General features: G+C 38.8%; 2 protein-coding genes across 7 annotated transcripts in view; one reads left to right on the plus strand and one right to left on the minus strand.

The window, feature by feature from the left end:
• The first annotated feature begins 1,032 nt into the window (after window positions 1–1,032).
• Window positions 1,033–23,225, plus strand: part of CMSS1 (cms1 ribosomal small subunit homolog) — a 247,164-nt gene continuing 224,971 nt past the window's right edge. For both annotated transcript variants that reach the window (XM_026844185.1, XM_026844357.1), the window contains exon 1: window positions 1,033–1,141. In XM_026844185.1, the coding sequence (XP_026699986.1) occupies window positions 1,084–1,141 (58 nt within the window). In that variant the 5' untranslated portion in view covers window positions 1,033–1,083. The remainder of the gene's footprint in view (window positions 1,142–23,225) is intronic.
• The window catches only part of FILIP1L (filamin A interacting protein 1 like), a 142,655-nt gene continuing 139,280 nt past the window's right edge, over window positions 19,851–23,225 (minus strand). For 3 of the 5 annotated variants that reach the window (XM_026843765.1, XM_026843606.1, XM_026843690.1), the window contains exon 2: window positions 19,852–23,001. In XM_026843765.1, the coding sequence (XP_026699566.1) occupies window positions 20,226–22,886 (2,661 nt within the window). In that variant the 5' untranslated portion in view covers window positions 22,887–23,001 and the 3' untranslated portion in view covers window positions 19,852–20,225. Of the gene's footprint in view, window positions 23,002–23,225 lie in introns of all 5 variants that reach the window. The other 2 variants (XM_026843454.1, XM_026843529.1) reach the window with 1 other exon arrangement.

Here is a 23,225-nt window from a genome sequence, read left to right on the forward strand (position 1 = left end):
GTGTATAAGAGACAGGCCCTTCAACGCCCCCGCGGCGGCGGCCGTGCGGAGCTCTGGCGGGAGAGGAGCTGATGCTGCGGGGAGCTCCCCGCCCGCTCCTGCAGGCTGGGCACTGGGGAGGGTTTCCCCCGCCGCTTCGGTAGGGAAGCCATCCCCTGAAAAACCTAAATATCTGCGGTTTTCATAAAGGTGAATTGCTTTGCTGTTTATGGGTTGGATTGTTAAATGACTGCCCCTACAGCCGGTATGGTGCCAGGCTATATATACTCCACCAGAGGAAAACGCACAGGCTTTGCACAGAACCCCCTTTCCAGCAGCCAAAAATCAGTGGGTCATATTCATTAGTAACCCGGGCGGAACAACGCTCAAGGTCTGGATCACGCACATTCCTTACCCACCTAAACCCTCACGGGTGGGGGTGGGGGTGTGTGTGTGTGTGTGTTGAAAAAAAAACACCTCCAAAAAAAGTCTCAATTTATACGTGGAATAACAACGCCACCTTGCGATCCGTTCGTGTCCTTACACCCGTCTGTTTTATTTCCACAGCTTGCCTCGGGGGGTGCTCCGGTATGTCAGTGCCCGGACTTCGAGCCGGATTGCCCCTGTGGAGAGAGAACGGTCGCTCAACTTGCGGGATCCGGTTCCTAAACGCTAAGACGCGTTTTCACGTATGTGTTAGTTTCTTAGAAAAGATTGTGTAAATAATCAAGAAATCGATTTTACAGTAAAGGATTGTATTTTACAGCACCAAACGGTATTCAGGAAACTAGAAAAAGAAGATAATTTTGTGAGGGAGAGGGTAATATTTGAAATTTCTGCCCTCTTTTTCCCGCTTCATCTATATTTTTCTCTAAAAAAGCCCGAACAACAAAAACAGCCAACAACTCCCTCCACGCATTTTAAAGACCTGCTTTTATTACTTAGGAAACTCAGGGGAAGAGTTATATAAGATGCCCAAGAGGCGCCGTTGTGCTCCCGGGAGCGGGAGGACCCTCCAGGACTCCCCGGGCGGGCGGTGCCAGTGCGCAGGCGCGGCCCCCGCGCGCCGTCCCGCCCTCCCCGCGTGGCGGCTGCGGCACCGACATGGGGGACGCGCTGGAGGAGCCGTGGTGGGAGACCCTGTCCGCGACGGGCAGGCCAGGTACCCCTCTGCTGCAGCTCGCTCCCCACGCTGCACTTGAAACAGTCTTCCGGAGGGCCAACCCCCTCCTCCCGGGCCTTCCTTCTTCCTTTTCATTTTTTTCACTTCCCGCCCCCCCCGCATTTCCCTTCTTTGCTTTTGATTTACATCTAGATTTTTTTTCTCGTTTGTATTTTATTCTTGTGCCTGTTTTCCCCTGTTTGCTACCGATGGTGGTTTTGCTTGCAAACATAATCTCCGCAGCCAGGTGAGGTCTAACGTCTGACCCTTTCGACCCAGGATGGTTAGTTAGAGGATGAAGCGGCAAACGAAAAAATCAGTAGTTAAGTAACAACAGGAACCCACACAACAAAAATACTTTTAAGCGAATTTTTAAAAGGGGGAGGGTGGGGGAAAGGAAGAAAACCGCTTGCGTTGAGTTTAGAGTGCAGCTGTCCCCTGCATTTATTCAGCTTCCAACTGTGTTTTATTCCAAATCGAGTTTACTCGGTGAAATGATGTTGCATAATGTGTGTTGATTGCCGTTACCTATGTGAAGTTACTTACAGTTCTGAAGGGTCTTGGAAACAGTAAATCCGTAGCAGAGCCTTTGGAGGGAGGAGTACCTGTAGTGTTCGAAAAGCGTCCCCATGTGCTCGCCGGGATGTCTCACATCACACTTGCCATGTGTTACTATAAAAAAAGGCAGGAGTTAAACAGCTTTTCTCCAGCCGCTGCTCTTTGGAGTATGGTATCTCTTTTTCCTGATGATTATAATATCTGGCTCCTATACTTGGCTTCTTTTCCATGTGTCTTAAAGCACTTCACAGCCTGTGGTTGCATTTGTAATGTTGAGATTTAGTGTGGAAATGTAGGTAGATGTAGACAACTAAAATGAGTTTAAGACTCTATAGTGCCCTATTTTACTGCTTTTGTTGTGTGTGGGTTTTTTTTAATTTATTTTTGTTAATATAATATTGGTAATAGTTGAGAGCTATTGAGAGTTATCTGTGTCTCAGGGAAGACTCCATATCTTCCAGTGCCTTGACAATGGTTGTTTATTTCTTGTGAAAAGGTACTTGGAGAATAGTTTGAGAAGGACCAATATAAAAATTGTCTATATGTAATAAAGAGGAATCACAACCCCTGATAAGGCTCCTGAGCATTCCAGTTTTATTTTTAGTCTCATGTAAGGTCCTTAATCAGTACCCGTGGTAAATGCTCTTTATTAGGAATTTCTCATTCAGGAGGCATAAATATCTGAAGAGCCTACCTACACGTTCTGCCAACCAGAGGTTTCATTTGGGGTGGGTGGTAAGCTGGTTTATGTAATGTTGGCAGCTTTCCTTTAGAAACTGGGTACAGAGTGGGACTTGGATGATAAACTTTGACATGATGGATAAACCGTCAGACTTTGAGATGAGACAACTCTTCCACTTAAGTAAAACTCCTTGGGATTTTTACAATTGCACTGTTGAGCTACTACAATAATTCAGGTGGGAAGTAACCTCTGGAGGTGTCTAATCCAGCCCGGTGCTAAAAGCACTATGTGCCCTTTACTCCAAGAGTGTTCTTTGAGTGTGTTAGGAGTAATGATTACAGGTGAGTGTTGTGCAAGCCAGGTATTCTGCTGTCTGTATCCCACCTTTGTGAACTTGTTGACAGGTTCATTATGTGGAGCCTGTTGCTCTATTAAGTTGACACAAGCCGTCAGTAAAGTAAGAACAACACTGTTACTTTTATTTTGTGTAGCTATTTTTCATGTACAACAGATGTAAAATCAAAGGTTAATTTGTACCACATCTCAGGGATACTGTAAAACGCTTTAAAATCAGTTGGCATGAAATAGCAAAGTAAGCAGCAATACAAGAAAATAGTTGCCAATTAGCAAGCACTTTTGACAGCTGTGAACAAGTTTCTTTTGTGAAACATTGTTTTGTTAAAAAACATGTTTACTATTTAACTTAATTAGCTGACTAGTTCTAAAAAATCATTTCTCTCACAACTGTAGGTGCCAAGCAGAAAAATTCTAAGTGTGCTGTACTTTTAAAATACTGTTCTTTTGCAAAGTTCTTTAAGACTAGCTCTAGAATAAGTCCTGATCAGTGGAATAGTCTTCCTAATAACTCAGCCCTCAAAAGTGTCTCTAGGTTTTAGCAACTTGTAGTTAGAAGAGGCTAGTTTCAAGATGAAGTGTGTGAAACAAGTTCAGACTCACTTCAAGGGTATGAAAACACAAAATATATATTCTAGTATATGGATATAAAAGTAATTCTTAATTTGCTTTTGGCCACATAATTGGAAAGCATTATTTTAAATCCATATTAAAGATACTCTCACTTTGAGATGTGAATATTTACCCTGGTGGTTTGTAGATGTGAAAAAACCCAAAACAACCTGACAAAACCCCCCCAACCCACTGAGTGGATTAGCCATCTATTTACCTTGTCACATGACACAAACTGAAAAATCTTGCCCAATAACTTTTCCAACAAACCTTTAACTTTGAGAGGAGATTTGTGGAGAGAGTGGTTAGGGATTATTGTCTGCTTATCAGTGTTATTTAGTGTACACATGTACCAAGTTATTTAACTGCAGGGCTTCCTTCCTTCCCATTTTCCAGGTGATGTCACAACGATGTCCAGTCTCAAATATGATTTTTATATTGTATTCAGAACTATAAGGGAGATGATAAGGAATACTAAGGAGCTTGTTTAGTACTGGTAAAAGACACCAACTTTTTCCTCTTCCCTCCATGAACAGAAAAAGCACTTCTTAAAGCACTGTGAAGGTCTGTATCTTGCCTGTAGCCAGCATGCCACATCTCCCGAGCAGTTTGAGGGAGAGGGATCGACTTCTATTTTCCAGAAATTCTTCCAGTTTCCTCCTTTTATGTTACAACTCATTGTCTTTCATTCTCCATGCTTTCTTTGGGTCCCTTAATCCTGTAAGAATGTAGTATTCCCATTTGTCAGTTTGTTTAGATCCTTAAGTAAGAGTCTGTTGGGCCATGTCCCTCCTAGGTAGAAATTAATTGTGTCATCCCAAGACAGGAGCAAAAGACTGGGAAACTGTACGAAGAGGTGAGAAGTATAATTTAGTACCATGGAGGATGATTTAACTGTAACTGGGTCTGCTGTGGGCTCTAAAGTATGGTATTTTGGGAATTCTTTTGCCAGAGGTTTTCTTTCTTTTCTGTAGACTGGCACTAAAGGATGCCAGATAGCATCAATTTGTAATACATGATTTGGAACTGCTGAGGAGTGGACTGTTCATTGCAGCACATTCAGTGGGAGTTTTATTGCTTGATTGGAGCTGAGATCTCTTGGCGGACTTGTGCATGGAGAAGTTTGTGTCTTCTTCCTATTTTTTTTTTTCTCATCCATGAAATGCTGTCCCTTCTGATAAAAGTTGTTCTTATACTGGAGATCTTTGATAAACATGCCAAGCTGGCAGCCGCTTTCTGAAATCTGTGTTTCTTTGCATTTACATGCACTCATTCTGCAATGTGCAGAATTTATAATGGTGTGCTTCTGTCAACTTTATTTGGATCCGAGCCTATATGACGTGGAGCCTTGGAACTTTATAGTTAACTGCAGATTCAACGAATAAAATCTTTTTAATATGGAAGAGTCATTCTTTAAATTTCTACTTTTTTGCGCAAGTGTGTCTTTTAGGACACAAGCTGACGTAATTTTTCAGTAGACTGATCTTTTAAACTTTTTTTTCTTCTAGAGAATTTCTTGTGGAGCTGTTGAGGGAGGCATAGGTTTCTGTTGTGGGATTGCAAAAATAGGCATGCAGCAGTGCTAATGTGTTGTACTGTCACAGTGGCTAAGTTAAACTTTCAGCTGTGAAATAAAAGGGAAAAAATCGTGTAACAATGCATCAAAATCTCTCCTTGCTTCAGCAAAATGTTTGCTATTTTGGCTTTGGCACTGATCACCACCAGCTTTTGCTTTATTTGGGAATTAGGATTTGGCAGTTCTTAAAGAAAGACCTATGTGAAAGGAGTTTTCCCACAAATTATCAGTTGAGCCATTTAGACTGTTGGAATGCACTCTGTTAGGGGAATAAGAATGAGGAAGACATTAACACCAGGGAAATAAATTAATTTTTATATTTTAAAACAGTAACTCGTGTTAGTTGGTGTTTACAGGATTCCTAGGGGGGGTTTCTTGCGGTAACTATGTCTTGTTAGTTTTAAGTTTCTAAAGTGGAACAGTGAGAAATTTCTTGTCAGAGCAACAATTGCTAGTTTTCAGAAAATTGAAAACAACGAACCTGGAGTCTCTTCTAATTTTTTGATTTTTTTGATTTTTTGTGTGTGTGTGTGTTGGCTAGAAGGAAACTTTGAGTGAATTTTAAGTCTTTTAAAGAAGATACACTGTAAGAAAAGCAATGAGGCAAATTCTCATGGATGAACTAGAACTACTTGTGCAAAGAGTTAGTTTGGTTAAAAAAATACACTAAGGGTTATGAATGCAGTTACCCATTTTGCTTGAATGTGAGCAGTTGAAAGGAAGGGAAAAATTGTGGATGAATGCAAGAACGAAATTGTGCTTCTAAGTCACAATTTACTGTTGAGCTTGATGCGAATTTTGATCAGTTCTGCAATACTATTTAAGAGAACTGAAATCAAAATACTATACTCCAAATAAAATGGCAAAACTTTATACAGCTAATACAAACAATGCCCATCTCAATTCTCACATCTATTTTCCTAAGATAACATCTGCACCAATGTGAGTGGGGATAATTGCACTAGTTAACTCATTCGGGAGAGAATTGTTTGTCTTCAAATCATGCTTTTAAAGTGATGCCTGGCACAACAAGGAGCTCTGCATTTGTTTAAATTCTATACATTATAAAAGAGCAGATTTCTCCATACATCTCTTAATTCTGACTTTACTACTGAACATAATATATCCATACTGAAACACTTCTTGACTAGACCAGCTTTGAAAACAAAATGGCACCTCCTGCAACCCCTTTTCATTTGATTAACCATATGTTTTTATAAATGTACAGAAACAACATTAGTGTTGTTATTTGTGGAACATATCGAAGCTGAATTTATAGTAGAAACTTATTTGTGTCTCATGTCCTTCTCCACTGTGAGGGCCAAAGTCTGAAATTATACCAGAAAAATGGGAGCAGGGCTTGGTCCCTGCAGACATGCAGTTACCTTTGACTCCTAAGAGTTTGGCTGTCTCTTGATGTCCTGTGATTTCGTGACCACTGACACGCTGGCCGTGTGGATGGTTTCAGATATTTCCCCAGTGGAAACAACTACTGTTGAGATTGCTTAAATCCATTTAAATGTTGTAGATCATAGAAAAATATTTACCTTCTCCCTCCGCTTTGAAGGCAGGTTTTAGACACAGTCCTTATAATGTGTAGCTTTCCAGAACTGCTGTCTTGGAGCAGTTTGTTGAGGTGTCTGGTAGGAATTTTGGCAGGTGCTTTGGTTGTGCTCATAGGCTTTGGTTTGGGGATCCGAGTTGGAACTGAATGCCGGGAAGCATCAGTAATCTTGAAATAAACCAAGAAAATAAGTCATGCATTAGAGAGGGGAGACTGATTATATATTTAGCTTGTTAGTGTCTTTTCCACTTTATAAAACTAAACACATTGCTCTTAAAACTGTTTGTCTGAACTTCCTTTCTCTCCTTGGTATTGAGAATGTAGCTTTGTATTTAAATTATCTACTTGATTGGTGAATATCAAAGAATCCGGATGAATTGAAATCCAGAGTATAATTAAGTGGGGTTTCCTGTCAGCCCTCTGACCAGGGCAGCAGCCCTAGGGGCTGAGGGAGTGATACCGTGCAAAGGCAGTGGACTGTGTGACTCCTCTGGGTGAATAATCAGAGGACTTCCCCATACAGGAGAAAGTCTTGATTCAGTCCTGAGTAGCAGGCAGTACCTAGCTCCTACTTTACTGTGAGAGATCTTTCTTTGAAAGTGACCACAGTGTACACAAAATGAATGTATTTGTAAGAGAGAACTCTCCTTCCAGGATCCATCATAGTCATATATAGTTGCAGAGAAGTAAGTAGACAAAAAAAAAAAAAAAAAAAAAAGTTAAAATGAGCACTGAAAAGGGGTGAAGACCTGTAAAGGCAAGGAGATTGATAGGTACCACAGCTGAAACTAGGGCTGAACATGCATTACCCGTCAGAAAGGCTTTTTGCATCACAAGCCTTTTTATATACCTTTTATACTTGTGCAACAGAGTAAAAGAGGTCCACTGAGGTTTTTTTAAAGAACATAAAACAGGAATGGTGTTCAAATGAGAACAATAGAAAACAGCATCAAAACTGGTCAATTAAGTATGAATAAGAATGAGCTAGATCACACATTTTGAGAAGCAACTTCCTAGTGGCCATAAAAGTCTGCCTGGAATAAGTATTTATTAAAAAAAAAAAAAAAAAGCGTCAGAATTCAGAAGCTTACCATTTGGCTGTAGATAATCATATATGACAAGAGTTCTCAAAAGGATAAAGCTGAGCCAACATCACATCATTGCATGTGTTCAGTATGGAGGGTCTGGGGAAAGTTTGCACATTAGAGACATGCTTAATGAATCATGGGTAAGGACAAAAAATAATCAGCCTGGGCTAGCTGAAGTTTGTGGACAAAGAGATGGAGAGAATAGTAATGATCTCCCAGAACAATGTGGTATTTTTCGAAGAATTCTGAAGGAGCAAATCTTTAAAATTGTTAAATACTTATCAGTTGATGTGCAACCTGCTGCGGAAATTGCTGGTGATGCTAGAGGGATGTGATGCCACTTTTAGAGTAAAGCTTCACAGAAGATTCATGAGTAGAACAAACTTATCACACTGTAGAAATGACAATAAGAAATAGCATCTTCATTCACCTGGTTACTAATTTTGCAGTGGGAAAACATCAATGTCGAGGATAATATTCAAGTATGTGTTAGTCAGATACTGTTATATAGGTATATGGTATCAGATTGTCTAATAATGAACTAGGCAGTGTTTGTGAGTGTTCCCAGGCATTGGAACTGTTAAATTGTCAGTAGTGTTGATTTGTTGGTGTGGTCCGTGACCTGGATCTAGCTCTGGAACAGTTCTGAGGCATAGCTTGGGAGTCAGCCCAAAGGGATGTTCATTTTGAGTAGGTAGTTTGTATCTGGCTAGACTGTTGTGGAGTCTCAGGAGGTTTCTTGTAGTTTGGGTTGATCCCTGTTCTAGTGTCAGAGGAACAGATTTAGGTGCCTTTAACTTACTGTTATAGATGTGACCGTGCTATGTTATGATTTCTCAAAAAAACCCATGATAGTGGTCTCTAAAGAAAGAATCTTGGGAGAACAATGTTTCTGTGGAAAAAGAGGGGAAATTCTCATGGTTAAAAAGTGACAGGTGGGTAGGAGGTAGAGCACATAGCCAGTTTTCATCGTACTGTGGATATACCATCTAAGTCTCACAGACACCTGTGATACTGAACATATTCATAAACTGCTTGGGAAAAGAGTTACTACTGCAATGATGTTTGCATATGGTATAGAAGGGAGGGCATTAGAAGCAAGAGCCAACTAATCCACAGTATTGAGTAATAAGGTGATAAAAATGTGTGTCAGTTCAGTGTTAACAAATGAAAAATAACATAGGTAGGGAAAACTAATTTGCACAGTAGTAATGATGACATCTGTTGTCATTCAGAACACAGATCCTGGCATTGCTGTAAATGATCCTCATTGCTCAGCAACTGGCAATTGTCAAACAGGTAACAGGCAGGTTAGGAATTACTGGGAAAAGAATAGAAGAAAATAAACCTCATCATTTTTTTAGTGTATGAATCCAAAGCATGTCTACATTGTGAATATTTTGCTGCATTTTGTCCAAACAGCTCAAAAAAGGGTATGGCAAAATGCAGACAAAGGTGGCAAAGACCATCAATTATGGAATGGCTTCTGCATGAAGGTCAACAACATACACTAAAAAAATAGCTTGTGGAGAGAAAAAAGCAAGAGAAGGAATTGAGCATTATGGTGAATAGGGAAATTCTCTCTGATAACATACTTGAGAGGGCCTCCATTGAAGCTGAGTTAAAGATAAAAAGTACTTTCCGTTGTCAATGAGCTACAAAACTCATTGGGACAGGCAGGTTTTGAGGTGAGAGACTTCAGACTGATTAATGACATCCATCAGTAACTGCTAAACACAAAGACATGGTGTAGATTTCGGCTGTGAATAGCTGGAAGTTGTAGACTGGTAGAGGCTGGGTTTATTGTTCTGTTTGGTGCTTAACATTTTTTTCATAAGCATTTACCTTTGGTCACTATCAAAGATGACATACATAGATCCCGGGTCTGAATGTGTATAACTCATTTCATGTTTTTATTTTAAAAACCATAGATTTTCATTTGTAGCTTTTTTTTTTTGGTAATACATTGAGAAAAAGTTTGGTTTTGAAAGTGAGAAAGAAAAAGGAGATTCGTTTTCATTTTCTGTGTTACTTGAAGATTTTACCTCTAGGTGGCAACAAAGTTTTTCTATTGTGCTTCATTCCAGTATTTTTACTGAAACTGGATTGAAACTTGTCATTAAACGCTGCATTTAAAAAGTGAACATGTATTTTCATGGTAGTTTTGAATTTTAGCACTCGTATTGTTAATATCCAAGGGGAATTAAAAAAACCAAAACAACACAAAACAGCAGAAAAAACCCCACAACTCCAAACCAAGAAGCATTTCGCATCAGTTACCAAAGGCACTGTGTTAAGAAAGAAGGGTTTGATGTTGGAGGGGCTGATTGTTTTACTGCTGTATGGCTTTCCTTGAGGACTGAGTTGTAACAGTTTGCATTCTTGCTCTGTGGTATGGCCTTGTAGAATGAGGCACAGCACTGAGAATCAAATATTTGGGTGTGCTATTCCTAGCAGTGCTACTGTCTGGTGTGAATTTAGAGATGATAGCTTCAGTTTGCTAACTATAAAAAGAATTAGATTCGCCATAATTTCTTAAGCATGTTGAGATGAATATATAAAAATATTTATGTAAAGTCTTGCATGCTAAAGTGAAACAGTATCTTGAAGAAACAATTGTGGTTTGTTGTTTTTATTTTTGAAAAGTGTTCCTGTTCAGGGATTATATAGAGCACAAGGTGGTTGGAGGATTGTGTTTATAGTTTGAACAGCAGTGCTAGTACTTCAGAAAAGTATTTGGAGGCCCAGATTTTTACAGGTTTTGTGCATCTAACTCGTGTTCATGCTCTAAAATCTTATTAAATCAGTGGCAAGTTAGGTGTGAAAATACCCCTGTGCTCTGGCCTGTAGTTTGTGCCAGCTTCCAGCTCAAAACCACCATTTAGAATGTAGCCTACTGAGCTGTCAGATTTCATTTCAAGGGAAAATTTTTTGGTGATTCAAAATGATGTTCTGTTTTGCAGTTCAGAATGACAGTATTAAACACATCTAAATTATTATTAGTGCTGAGAATTGCATTGTAACGGTTTTTGTGAAGGTTTGGTCTGCTTACAGTGTTTGTATTGCTTTCTTTTGTGTGTGTTATATTTGTTTATAGCCACAGTGACTGAACTGAAGCAATTCCTGGCATAATAGGCTCAAACTTGAGGATAGCAGCTGTATTACAGGGCTTTATTCCTATGCAAATAAACTGTACCAGCATTAAGTTTCTGTGCCAGCACAACTAAACTTGCACTTGAGTGATTGTACCAATCTAACTGTATAGCTGTAACTCCTGTTGCAGTCAAAGGTTTAACAAACTATCCATCTAGTTCTTTTTCTCCTCATTCAGTACTTAAAAATCACTTTCATTTTCATCATTCCTGATACAAGTTCTAGAGAGGAAAGGCTGAATAACTTAAATTTAAGGAAGACATTTGTTGATGCTTTTAGCGTTTAATTACATGTGTAGCTAGATCAAGGACAATTGAAAAAGTCCTTTTTAAAACTTGGTACTTGACAAAATATGAATCTTGGATAAGAGTTGTAAAATGAATATTTTGGGTCAGTTGGCTATCAATGGTCAATGCTTAAGCTGCTTTAAGTTGTAACTGTAAAGAGGGAATGGCATTATGTGGGAATTGTCTGGAAAACACTTGGAAGTAACTGGATATCAAGTTCTGCGTTAGTTTAGTTGTATGTGTACTGAAAATTCTTGTGCAATCCTCAGTTCCTTCCCTACTACTTAGTGTAGAGGCATAGAAGCAGGTACATTGGCTATGGCATGCTTGTGTGTTGGGATGTCCATTTTGAGTTTTGGGCAGACCTGAATGACTAAAAAAACCCCTATAAATAGATTTTGGAGGACTTTTTCAATTTTATTTTTAACTCTCTGTATGGAAAATCTATGTGCACACCAAGAAATTCTTCAAAATTCTTCAAATATATGCACCCTTTCTACCAATTTGTTTTCTCCTTCAAGAGGAATGGTTTTCAGTCTCCTCCATTCTTTTTTTGACATTCACTTGTACTTGGATTTGTAGGCTCTGTGTTCATCATTGCTGTTTTGTTATGGCTTCTTGAGTTCCCATCTGTAGGCCACTTCTTATATTTGCTGTCTTTCCAAGTGATAGAAGAGGAAATAAGATATGTTTATCCTCCAGAGACCAAGCTGAGCTGCCTTTCATGTTCTGAAGAGCACTTGTGAGTTGCCATCAGTGCCCTCAAAACACCTCATGAAATGAAATGTTACCCAGGAGCTACCTGTGTGAGTGGTTTTCCTTTACTTAATGTGTCTGAACACAGTTAAGTAAATATTGTCAAATACTGCAACAACAAAGACAACCAACCCCCAACACATTAAAGTAGCCACATTTTTGAAATGCAAAGATTATGTGGTGTGTCTGTAAATATAACAACTTCATATTAATTTAAGGTGCTGGACTTGGAAAATACCAAAGTTATTATCAGTAGAGTTTACAGTTGTAGAAATAAGCAGGTAAAGGTCATTTTCAAGGCAAGAAATGATCTAAGAATCAAGAAAGCTGCAGTTTCATAAGGAGCTTTTAACTTCCTCAGTTTTAAATTAACTTCTAGAGAAGATGTCAATCACCTGTGACAGGAATTGGCAGGAGAAAGGGTGTTAAGAGTGAGAACTGGTACTCAGCAGCTGTGGGTGTTATTTCATAGTGAACCACAGTAGGTACTTCAGGGACAGGGACAAACACTCTGTAGGTGATAAATGTGGAATTTTTACACCTGATGGTGAAAATGGTCCTTCTTACTTTCAGGAAGTCAACTGTGAAAGCATGCTCTGAAATATTAGGATGTATGTTCTATAGACACTGTTTTTTTTTCTCCACAGGCACAGTGTTTATCTGCTATTTATATGGGCTGTCAGGTATTTTACCACAATATAATGCTTGCTTTCTGGTGAGTGGGCTAGGGCAAGGGTGCGTTGGGGCGGTCAAGGAGAGAAAATACGTCTGTTTCTGTGCTGTTCAAGTAGTTCTCCTGCATTTGGTCCTAATACTTCTCTTTTTTTCCTATGGAAGTATGATGTATGCTTTGCTTCTTGTTTGAACTGTATTCATTTCAATGCAGGGAGCATGTAGTACTTCTCCGGTATGTTTTCTTATTTGCTTTTCTAGTCTTTGTGGAACTTGATTTAGGAGAAATAACTTTAGATAAGGTTCTTTCTCACTGCTTACGTTTTTGGTATAAGAAATTTGAGCAACAGAATATTATTTTCAACTTTACTGAAAGTGGCAAGGGAATGGTGCTAAAGATCCTTTACACAGAAGTCCATGTATCTGTATGTGCACAAGCTTGCCTCTTGCCAGACTTAAGTTTGTTCCTGGATGATTGAATGAGTCAGAACATAAGACAGGTCTCCATGTGGGAGTAAGTTAAGATTAAGTTATAAACCTGAATATTCTCTTTGGTTTCCAAACAAGACAGCTTCGCCTAAAATTTCCAGTTAGGTCGCCTCAACTGCACAGGGCATTCAGCTATTCCCTTTTCTTTCATTAGGTCCTGACATCTGTCTTCTAGGAATCCAGCAGGAAAATTCTCAGTTGCTTTGCATTTCCTTCTTTGCAATCCACTTGTGTATGTGACTGTGTTGAGATGTGTAAGCAGGGGCAGTATAAATAATCCTTGTACTTACTAAGGTTGGTAAGACCTTGGCCAGAGTACTGTCTGTACTTGGGGCACTGCATTGTCACACCATTTTAAACAGCTCTGCAGAGGGAACGTGATGAGTAATCTGTACAATTGTAGTACTTGAGCTATAGAGAGCAATTGGGTTTGTTTAATCTGGAGAAAACAAAACTGAGGAAAGACATGATAGTTTTCCTCTAATATGTGAAAGTCTGTTGCAGAGAAAATAGTTTTTGAAGTCCAGTGGAGGGATGGGAAAGCAAACAGACCATTACAATTTGAGCAAAGGAAAATTAGTTTAGAAATTAGCAAGATTCTTAATGGCAAGGATATTTCAGGCCTGTTACAGATTCCTGGAGTAACTGTGAAATAGTCATTGCAGAAGTTTTTTTAGAATAGAATGAACCAGCCATTTGTTTGAAAGGGTTTAAGTCAAGTTGTATTAAGGTAATAGGCTGAAAAATGTCCTGAGGTCCTTTCTAATTCTGTGATTTCTGCTCTTCTATTGATATTTGGTCTATTGCAGCACTCTTGATTTCAATAATATGACCTATTTGATAGAAAAATCTATATGAATGTTAGAAATAATTTCCATGTATGAGACGATTTGCACTCATATAGCCAAATGTGTCTGCTTACAGATTTATTTCCTGAACACCAAATTTACTTTCTGGTGGTGGGGAAAAGAAGCTGGTTGGATAGAGTTGGAGGAGGAAGTTGTATTTCTAATTATTAAAAACTTGTTATGTGCTTTGCTTTTCTTGGGACACGTCTTCACTGGGAAATGTGATAATTCTTTAAAGGTAAGATAGTTTAAAGACTCCTTTTTAACAGATAATTGACAAGATGCAGGGAAAGATAAGGTTATGTTACCTAAGGCAGGGATTTACCTGAGACTGGCTGATCAGCAGGGCCGTGCAGCTGCCTGTTCTCTGAAATGAACACTTGCTTGCTGTTAGTTCTCTTCTCTTTGCCCCTTGAAACAAGGAGGGATCTCAGGCACTTTGTTGGGGCACCTGGAGTCCCTAATAACAGTAGTACTATGGCCTTTTTAAAAAAAAAAATATGAAACACACTGCAATATTAATTCTGTCCAGGAGAGGGTAGTGCCGGCACTTAAGTGCTTCTGCCGGTGCTTAACGGTAAGCGTTTTTATGTGTGTGAGATCAATTCACTTGGTTTAAAGCGGCGTTGCCATTTGAGTAACGTTCTCGGCAGCAGGTATTATTCTGTAGAGATTGTGAGCAGGCAGTGATATATGTACTTGGGTATTTCTAAGTATGCGGTTTTCAAAGATGTGTGGAGCTGTGCTCATACCTACACACACCTTTTAACAGGAAAATATCTTCACTATCAATATTGTCTGTTCAAAAGCTTTCTATATATTTTTACCATGTTAGTTAATATGTATTTTGAAGAAGCATACAGGGGTGTCCAGGTTGGGTCCAAATGTGTTCTGCGCAGAGAAGGGAGAAGAACCCTCTGCTTTTACCATCATGGCTTTATTTCTGTGAGGGAGCAGGCTGTTTTCCTCTGTGAAGGCCACATTTAAAGGTGTGTTAATTGGAGTCCTATTTATATATATAAATATATAAAAATACATATATATATATATATATATATATAAAAATACATATATTTAAAGCACCACTCTACCTTTTGTCCTGTCAAGATTGATGTTTCTATGGGATAAAACATGACTTATAATGGCTTGAGTATGAGACAATCAAGGATAAGAAATGGTAGATTCTAATTGTGGTTGAGGCTGCCTTGCTGTGTTTTTGCCCAAATCAATTAACTGCTCTCCTAAGAAGAGCAATTTCTTCTTGCTATCCCAGAAGAATGTTAATGATGCTTGTCCTATGTTTGGAGTGCTTTTTGATGTATTTGGATGATAGATTGTATCTCTTCAGACAGTAGGGGTAGCTCCTAAGGTGATGGGACCAGGTCTTTGGCAGTGATTCCAGTATAAAGTACTCATCCTTTCTGCTTGCCTCATCAGTTGTGCTCATGTAGCTCTTTTGTAGAGCTGTGCTGTGAAATAGACTTTTTTTTTTCCCCAAAAAACCCCAAAGATTAGTGGAGTGTGGTGGGGTTTTTTTCTGTTTGTTGTGGGTTGTTTTTTTTTTTTTTTTTTTTAATCCAGGTTAGTTTCTTGACCTAGTTCACAGCGCTGCCTTCCTGAACAGTGATGACAGTGTAACTGAAAGGGCAGTATTTTGTGATATGGGATGTGATAGGGTTAAGAAAGGGGAGGGAGCTGCTTTTGCCTATCCCTATGTGAAGACCCTGTGATGTTATGCCACTGCTTGGCAAGTGGAGAGTCACTGCTTCAAACAGATCTTTCCTCTTCTATTCAAAATCTGTTTCCCAAGACTACTTTGTTTAGTGGCCACAGGAGAATCATGTTCAGTTGGCAGCTCTGATATATGGGGCTTCCTGTGTGCCCAAAGTATGATGGGTCATTGGGTGATGGGCTGGTGGAAAGAATTCCGCTACATCCTGGGGCCACTGTCTGCAGGTTTGCAAAAACATTGCATGCTGCTTAAATTTTTACAGTTGTCCTTTCCTCTTTTTTTTGAGAAGTTTCCCACTTATAGTACTTAGTGTTAATTTTAAAATGTCTTTATACACCCACTTGTGCTGTATTTGAACCAGAAGTTCTTTTTCTCTTATGTTTCTTGGTAACATAATGTTTTGGTAGTCTTTGCTTAAGACTGGAGATCAGGCAATTGTCAGTTTTTGTTTTGCCTGTCTCAATATCTGTTTCCTAGGGACAAAGTCATCCTGCAGATGGCTATTCCATTTCCATCACCTAACCCTGCAGCATCAATTCAATCTTAATCAAAAAGTAGTGCTGTGCAACTCTAATTATTTTTCCCCAGTATGGGGAGGCGTGCCTTCTTAAGCCTTGCATGACAGGTTTACATACTCATCTGTTTTCATATTGCAGCCTTATATTCTGTCCCCACACACCATATTATCTGCAGTCTCTGGATCAGGAAGATGGCTGCTGCTGTGATTTTTGTCAATTCTATTTCTTAATTAGCTACTTGTGGGAGGTTTTTAAATAACTTGAAATACTACCTCGCAGTTGATGGATGGGCACTTTGATCTCAGAATACCATTATTGCTTCTTATTATCTTTTTTTCTTTTCCTCCTTTTTCCTCCCTCCCCTCATCTATCCCTCGTGTAAGGACAAAAATTACGAATATTTCTTCTGAAATATTTAATCACCTAAAAAGAATGACTTAATGCTCAGCACTGAACTGTTTGTTCTGCCTTTGCTTGTGTTCCTTTTCTCACTCACTGAAATAAAACTGAAAAGATGAAGTAAAGCAGGCTGATAGCTTCTACTGGTTTTTAGCACTTAATTATCCCTTTCCTTTTCCAGGGACTTAACATCCAGGGGAAAGTGTAGATTTTTAGACTTCAGAGGAGATGCTTGCTAAGTTTTGGAAAATAGAATGCTTGATGTTATGATCTGTTGAAAACTGCTTTTATGCTCTCATTCACAGTATAATCCCTCTGATACATGCTACTTACTTTATGACTATTATTTTGCTTTAACAATGAATTATTACCTACCTGTCAGATTGTAGGTTTTTGGGCAAATGCTGAAAAGAAAAGGTTGTCAGCCTCCAAATTAACAGCAATACTTACCATTTATGGAATGCTTGAAATTCCTAGAAAAGATGCCTTACTTGGCTGAATTTTAATATGATTATGCTTGACATTTTTGTTCAGTGTTTAAATCAATTTGCAGACAACTTGTTTAATTTTCTCCTTACTCTGCTGTTTTCTCTTTGTCTGCTAAGGAACTAGGTGAATATTCCCACTCAGCAAAATGGAAATAAACTGAAATATGGAGGGATCTGAACAACTTGAGGTTAATTTGTAAATCAGTAATTTGAGTCCTTAAGCTATGCTTCCTATTTCTTATGATAAAATTACAGCTAACTTATTTCTGTTCAAACAGTTAAGTAAGTTTCAGCTCTCAACAAATACATCCAGGTGTTTATTTTCTCTTCTGTGTGCTTTAAAATAGATCTTGGGAATTGGAACAGGCTGAAGCTGTTTTATGCTGCAAACCGTATTTTCAGGGAAAATAATTATTTTATTTTTCATCTGTTGAAATGAATGACAAAAATTCCACTGTGAAGATGATCTACACATAGATTGTTTCATCAGCAGGGCAATGTAAGCATCCCTTGATCAAGGTGTGTTTTTGGGAAAGTAGCAAGTTCATTTATAGGCACTGGTGGTGTTTCTTACTTAGGAGTTAATAGTATTGAGTGGCTGCTTCCTTTGTCTCTTGTTAATTGGACAGATACTGGTAAACCCTCATGAGAGTAAGGATTAAGACAGGAACAGAAGTACTGTCCTGCTTAATTATTAAACTTGTAAGTGGTGTGAATTCTCACCAAGGTTTTGTATTCAAAACTGAGCTTTAAACTCTGAATGTCCTTATTCATAATATTATACCTTGGGAATTGTCCGAAGGACTAAGGGTGCTTATCAGTATGTCCTGATTTGTGCTTTTCTTTTGTAAGACATCATAATAGATGGCCAGGTGGTTAATGACCAACACATTTCTGTGTGTTTTGGAACGCAGGTACGAAATCAAATGTTGGGGTGGTTTTTTTTTTACAAGATTTTTAAGTCCAACTGAAGAAAATATTAAGTGTTTCTGGAGGACAACTGTTAATCCTTTAATTTTTGGCGAATCTGGTGTCTGTTAGTACAGTAGCACACAGTTATTCAGTACCATGCATATCATGTGTCCCTGTAGAGATCCTGGGGATTGTTCAGCAGGATATGCAGTAACTCAAACTCTAGAATTGCAGTGTTTTGTGTGGACTGCTTTTTGATTTGGAATGAGCCCTGTGGTTTCAATGAGCCTTGTGTAACCTGAATGTAGTTAAGTAACTTATTCATATAATTAACACACTCTAAAATTATTACAATCTTGACTTGCCTGAGTGCTGGCTGCTGGCTCAGTCAGTAACTTTTGCTGAAGTTGGTGGGAGCCAAAGTTTTCTTTGCAGGATAATACTATGCACCTCTTCTGACCCAGATCTTAGTCACATCTCACTTTTGCAGTCATTGGAGATAAACTGAGACAAAACAAGTAGGAAGGACCTCTTATGAAGCCCAGTAACTTCAGGAGGTGCTGCATTAGGGATGCATGACATTAAACTAGGCTTGTGCAAGTCCACATTTTGTCTTTTTAAAATTGTCACTGCTCAACTCTAATACATTTGTTATACTGTTTCTACCACAAATCTTGTAATTTGGTATCTTTTCTTCTTATTGTCAATTTTACGAAGAAAAAATGTGCATGGGTGTTGGACTTAGCTTTTCAATAGAAACTATTCCTTCTGAAATCAGTTATTACCAGTTGTAATCATTCCTGTCCATCAAAAGGACTTGAAATGATATAAGTCCCCTTGTTACGTGGAAGCATGTGCCAAAGTCCATTGCTGAATCACTTTCTAAGTTACACTGCAGAAATATTTTTTTTTTTCCTCGAGAAAATCTTAAGCAGAATAAAGATAAAAGACTTCCTGCTTACTTGGAAACTTCCTTGTTGATAAGGAGGTTGTTTTTTTGTGGTGGTTTGTTTTTTTTTGTTTTTCCAATAATTCTCCCCTCAAGAGCATAAGATATATAGGCATTTAACTTATTAGAATAAGAAATGAGTGTTCCAATCTACATTTGCAGTTTACAGCGTTTGAGAAAAGGAGACATTTGAAAGGCATTCCAGGTCTTTTGGGGATTGACATTCAGCGTGAAGTTGGTCTGCTACTAGCAATATTTCCTGGAAGGTTAGGATTGTCTATTAGGCATGTGTGTAAAGGGAAGAATTGCTTACATTTCTGTTTTTTTCCTAGGCACTACACCAATACTGTATCCATCATTAAAATATCTTAACCGGTTTTATCCATTCTATATGGTACTCCTATTTATCCTAGTCCTAGAGGCCTGTGTGTTTGGAGAGTTCATCTAGTACTACTTCTTAATGCTTCTGCCAAGCTTTTTCTGTCTAGTAAATGAAAAACGTGAAGGTATGCCATAGTTTGCGGATCTTGTTGCTTTTTCAGTGTACCTGTGTAATGTATATTGTATATTGAACTGATGGCTAGGAAGTCAGATGAAATTTGAATATTATGTGTGAATCCATTCTTCTGAGTTATCCTTTAGAAGTGTAAATGTTGCTGTTTACTGTTGTACAGTGTAGCTAAATGACAGCAGTTTTTCTGTTGTATTGGAAAAAAATGCTTGTCTCATATGGGGAGAATAATTTTGTGATATAAGCTTCTGAACTCAATTTGCTTACAGTTCACAGGAAGGTTTTAAAAGAGTTAACCAAACAATGTAAAAAAAGATTGGGAGGAAAAGCAGTGGTTGTGCTCTGGAATATATCATATATGCATCATAAATTTGTAATAAGATACAATACATAATATTTTGAGTGTTTGTGTGTGATGTACTGATAATTATCTGAAATGAGAGAGCTGGGAGGAGTTGGGAAATAGCAGGGAAGATAATAAATCAACTCATATCTGAAGTTAGCAGGCAATATTATGGCTTAATTCAAATTCTACTGTACATGCAAAAAAAAACCCCAAACCACACATAACAAACAAAAATATTCTGCAAGCAACGATAAAAATAATCAATTATTTACTGGTTTTGTAGTGTTAAAATACTTTACCAAGGCAAGTTGCAGTCAAAAGTAATGTGAGTTATTTTGCAAATGGAAATACATAAAGATGCATTTATACAAGTGCAAGACTAAATATTTTACATAGCTGTATTTCAATGAGAAGATATACAGTAAGTGCACACTTGATAACACTAAGCAGGCAAAACTTAACGTTAGTTCCATATACTGTTGTATAGTTCATGCACAGATCTCTCCCAAAGTAAAGAGGCTGTTCCAAATAATTCTTGCTGGGATGAAAAACAGGATGGGTTGCTGGTAAGGGTGTCAGCATGGATGGGGTCAGTTATAGACATTACTTACTGTAATTTGTGATTGCCGTGGGAGAGGAGTGGCACTTGGTGTGATAGTAATACTGCTGGTGATTTTATTGGTGGGTTTACTGGGTAGGCCATTAGCTAGTGCTGGAGTTCTGCTGTCGTGCACCGGATTGCAAGGGCTGATGGGCTTGGAATTGGTGAGAGCTTGGACGTAAGGACTTCCTAAATGGATGTGGATTTTGTTATCCTCAGTAGTTATTACACTTGATCCCGTACTGTTAGATCTCTGAAACTGCCATGACGACTGTCTGTCTGGGGATACTCTAAAAATGGTGTGCTTGGCTCCCATTTCCAGAGGCTCTGAGGAGAGTATTTGTTCCTGAGAACTTGAGCCTGATAGAGCCAAAGGGGACATTGTTCTTTCAGGAGTTAAAGAACCACATGATTCAGGAGTTTGAGATCTTGCAAAAGTAGCCATAGTAATAGGAGAAATTACTTGCTCTGGGGTCGTGTAACCTTCTGCTGCTTTTGATTTTACAGGTGTTAAGGAGGCATTTTGAATAATGGTTATTCTTTGCTTTGGAGTGCCACAGTTGGGTATAACAGCTGTGCTTGTGTAGGAGTGAGGACTTTCAGTGGTAGGACTAGTTATTTCAAGTGTTGCTGTGTTCTGTCCATGATCTGGAGTTACTTTTATGTGAAGAGGTTGGCCAGGTGTATGGCTTAGCACTAGGTCTCCAGTCTGTGTGCAGTTTCCGTTTTGCTTTGTATGAATCTTTCCATTTTGAGGATGACTCTCTTTGGACTTCATCCAGGGGATCCATAACTTTTTGTTCACAGCATTTGCAATGGATGAGTTACTTTTGAAAGACACCGTGTGTTCCTCCTCATTGTTGTCTTTGTCCTCGTTATCACTGTCTTCATACAGCTGCCCGTTTATGACTGTTCGCTCTAAAGGCATGAGGGTTTTGTAATCGGGTGGCTCGTTGTCTGCTGGATCTGTCTGGACTTCTTTAGAAAAAACTTGCAAGTCGGAAATTCTCCTACCATTCAGGCCAGGCCTGAAGTTCTTGCTGAAACGTCTGTACCTCTCCAATTCTTTTGTGAGGCTTTCCATTTCTTTTGCTAACTCCCTGTTCTTGTTTTCTTGTTGGAGGAGTTTCTTTTGTAAGACTGTATGATCGCCTCGGAGGTGACAGATTAGGTCTTCTGTTGCCATGTATTCATGAATTTTGTCTTTCAGGGCATCTACTTCTCTGGAGAGATGACTTGATTTAGCTTCCTCCTCTTTGAGTTTCTTAAAAAGGCGCTGCTCTTGATTGGACTCTGCCTTTTCTGTTAATTTATACCTAGCCACTTCCATTTTCACAGCCTCCAGCTCCTCTGATAGGAGCTTGGCTCTGTCCCGTTCACTGACATATTTTCGTTCTAGAGACTCAAATTCATCTTCAGTTTTCATAAGATCATCTTCTATGGCCTTCATTTCTTTCAGCTTCTGCTTAAGCCTCTCAACTTCCTGAGAAAGCTCTTTGATTTTGTTGTTTTCCTGCTGCAAGGAGGTGCTGGATTTAGTACTCTCCTTAAGTTTATTTTTAAGAAACTCTTTTTCAACAGCTTCCAGTGACTGAAGTCTTTTTCTTAGGACATTCACTTTAGAAACAAGATCACTTCCTTTCTCCTCTTCTGCTTTCAGTTTGTTTTTCAGTTCATCTCTTTCTTTTGTAACACTGGACACTTTTTCCTCTGCATCAGATTTTGATTTCAGTGCCTTTTTACTTTCCTCAATCAGTTTTTCTGTAACAGACATCACTTTATTTTGTTCCACCTGAAGCTGAGAAGTTGCAGCTTGCAGCTTTTCTTCTGTTTGCTTTATTTTTTCACCCATAGTTTTTCTTTCATCCACAAGCATCACTGTTAGACTCTTCAGCTTTGTTAAATCTTCTTTAAGCGTAAACTCAGTTTTTTCTAACTTACTTTCAATTGCTTCAAGCTCACCAACTCTAGCTTTCAAGCCATCCAGCTCATGGGACAACTGTTTTGTTAATATTTTTTCTCTTTCTAGGTTGCATTTCAGGGAGTAACATTCCTGTTTACTCTTGTTGAAAGCATCTTCTAATTTCTCCAGCTCCATAATTCTTTTGTTGAGTTTGTCAACTTCCCCTTTAAGGTTCTTGCTCTGTGATGCTTCTTTTTCTAACTTTCTATTAAGTTCTCTGCACTGATCTTCCATTTTTATGAGCTCTTCATCTTTTCCTTCCATCTCTAGTAGTCGTTTCCGTAGTTCTTCTACTTCGCTCATAAGCGTGGAGTTCCCACAGTCTCCCTTATTTATCTTATCCCTTAGGTCTTGCAGTTCTTCTTCTGCTTTTCGTAGAGATTTATTGGTCTCTTCCAGCTCATCAATTTGTCGGCTGAGAGCAGTTAATTTTAACCGAAGCTGACGATTCTGACCGTCTTCACTGGTTAGTTTGGCCATCATTACTTCTTGGTCTTGGGAGATCTTACTGCTTTGGGCTTGAAGTTCAGCCTCCAGCCTGCTGGCTCTCTGTTCCACTTCTTGAACTTTAGCTTCAGCAAAACCCAGATTCTCGTGTGCTTGTTCTGAAGAAGTGGTTAATTCTTGAATTTTTTGACTTTGTTGATTCAACTGCTCAGTGAGTCTTTGCTGTTCATCCACCACCATTAAAGCAAAGGATTTCAGTTTAGTCAATTCTTCTTTCAGCTTAGTTATTTTCTTGTTGCTTTCCTTCTCTTTTTTTGCCTGATACGCTGTTTCTTGTTCAAGAAGCTTTTTCAATCTGTGGGAGGAAATAATATTGTATTTTGTAGCTGTTTCAATGGGCATTTAAAAACACACTTTAAATACGAAATCTCTGCCAGATGTGCATGAACATCCACTTGTAACTACAGGCAGACCTCTCCTTGTAGCATCATGGGGAAGTGTCCACAGGCCTTACTTCCTACTCAGAAGTCCTTTTGTAGTGGACACTTGAGTATGATCATCTGGACTTTACCTCAGTAA

The sequence above is a fragment of the Athene cunicularia genome (assembly GCF_003259725.1).
Source record: "Athene cunicularia isolate RWA chromosome 1 unlocalized genomic scaffold, athCun1 chr1_part1, whole genome shotgun sequence".
Lineage (NCBI taxonomy): Eukaryota > Metazoa > Chordata > Aves > Strigiformes > Strigidae > Athene > Athene cunicularia.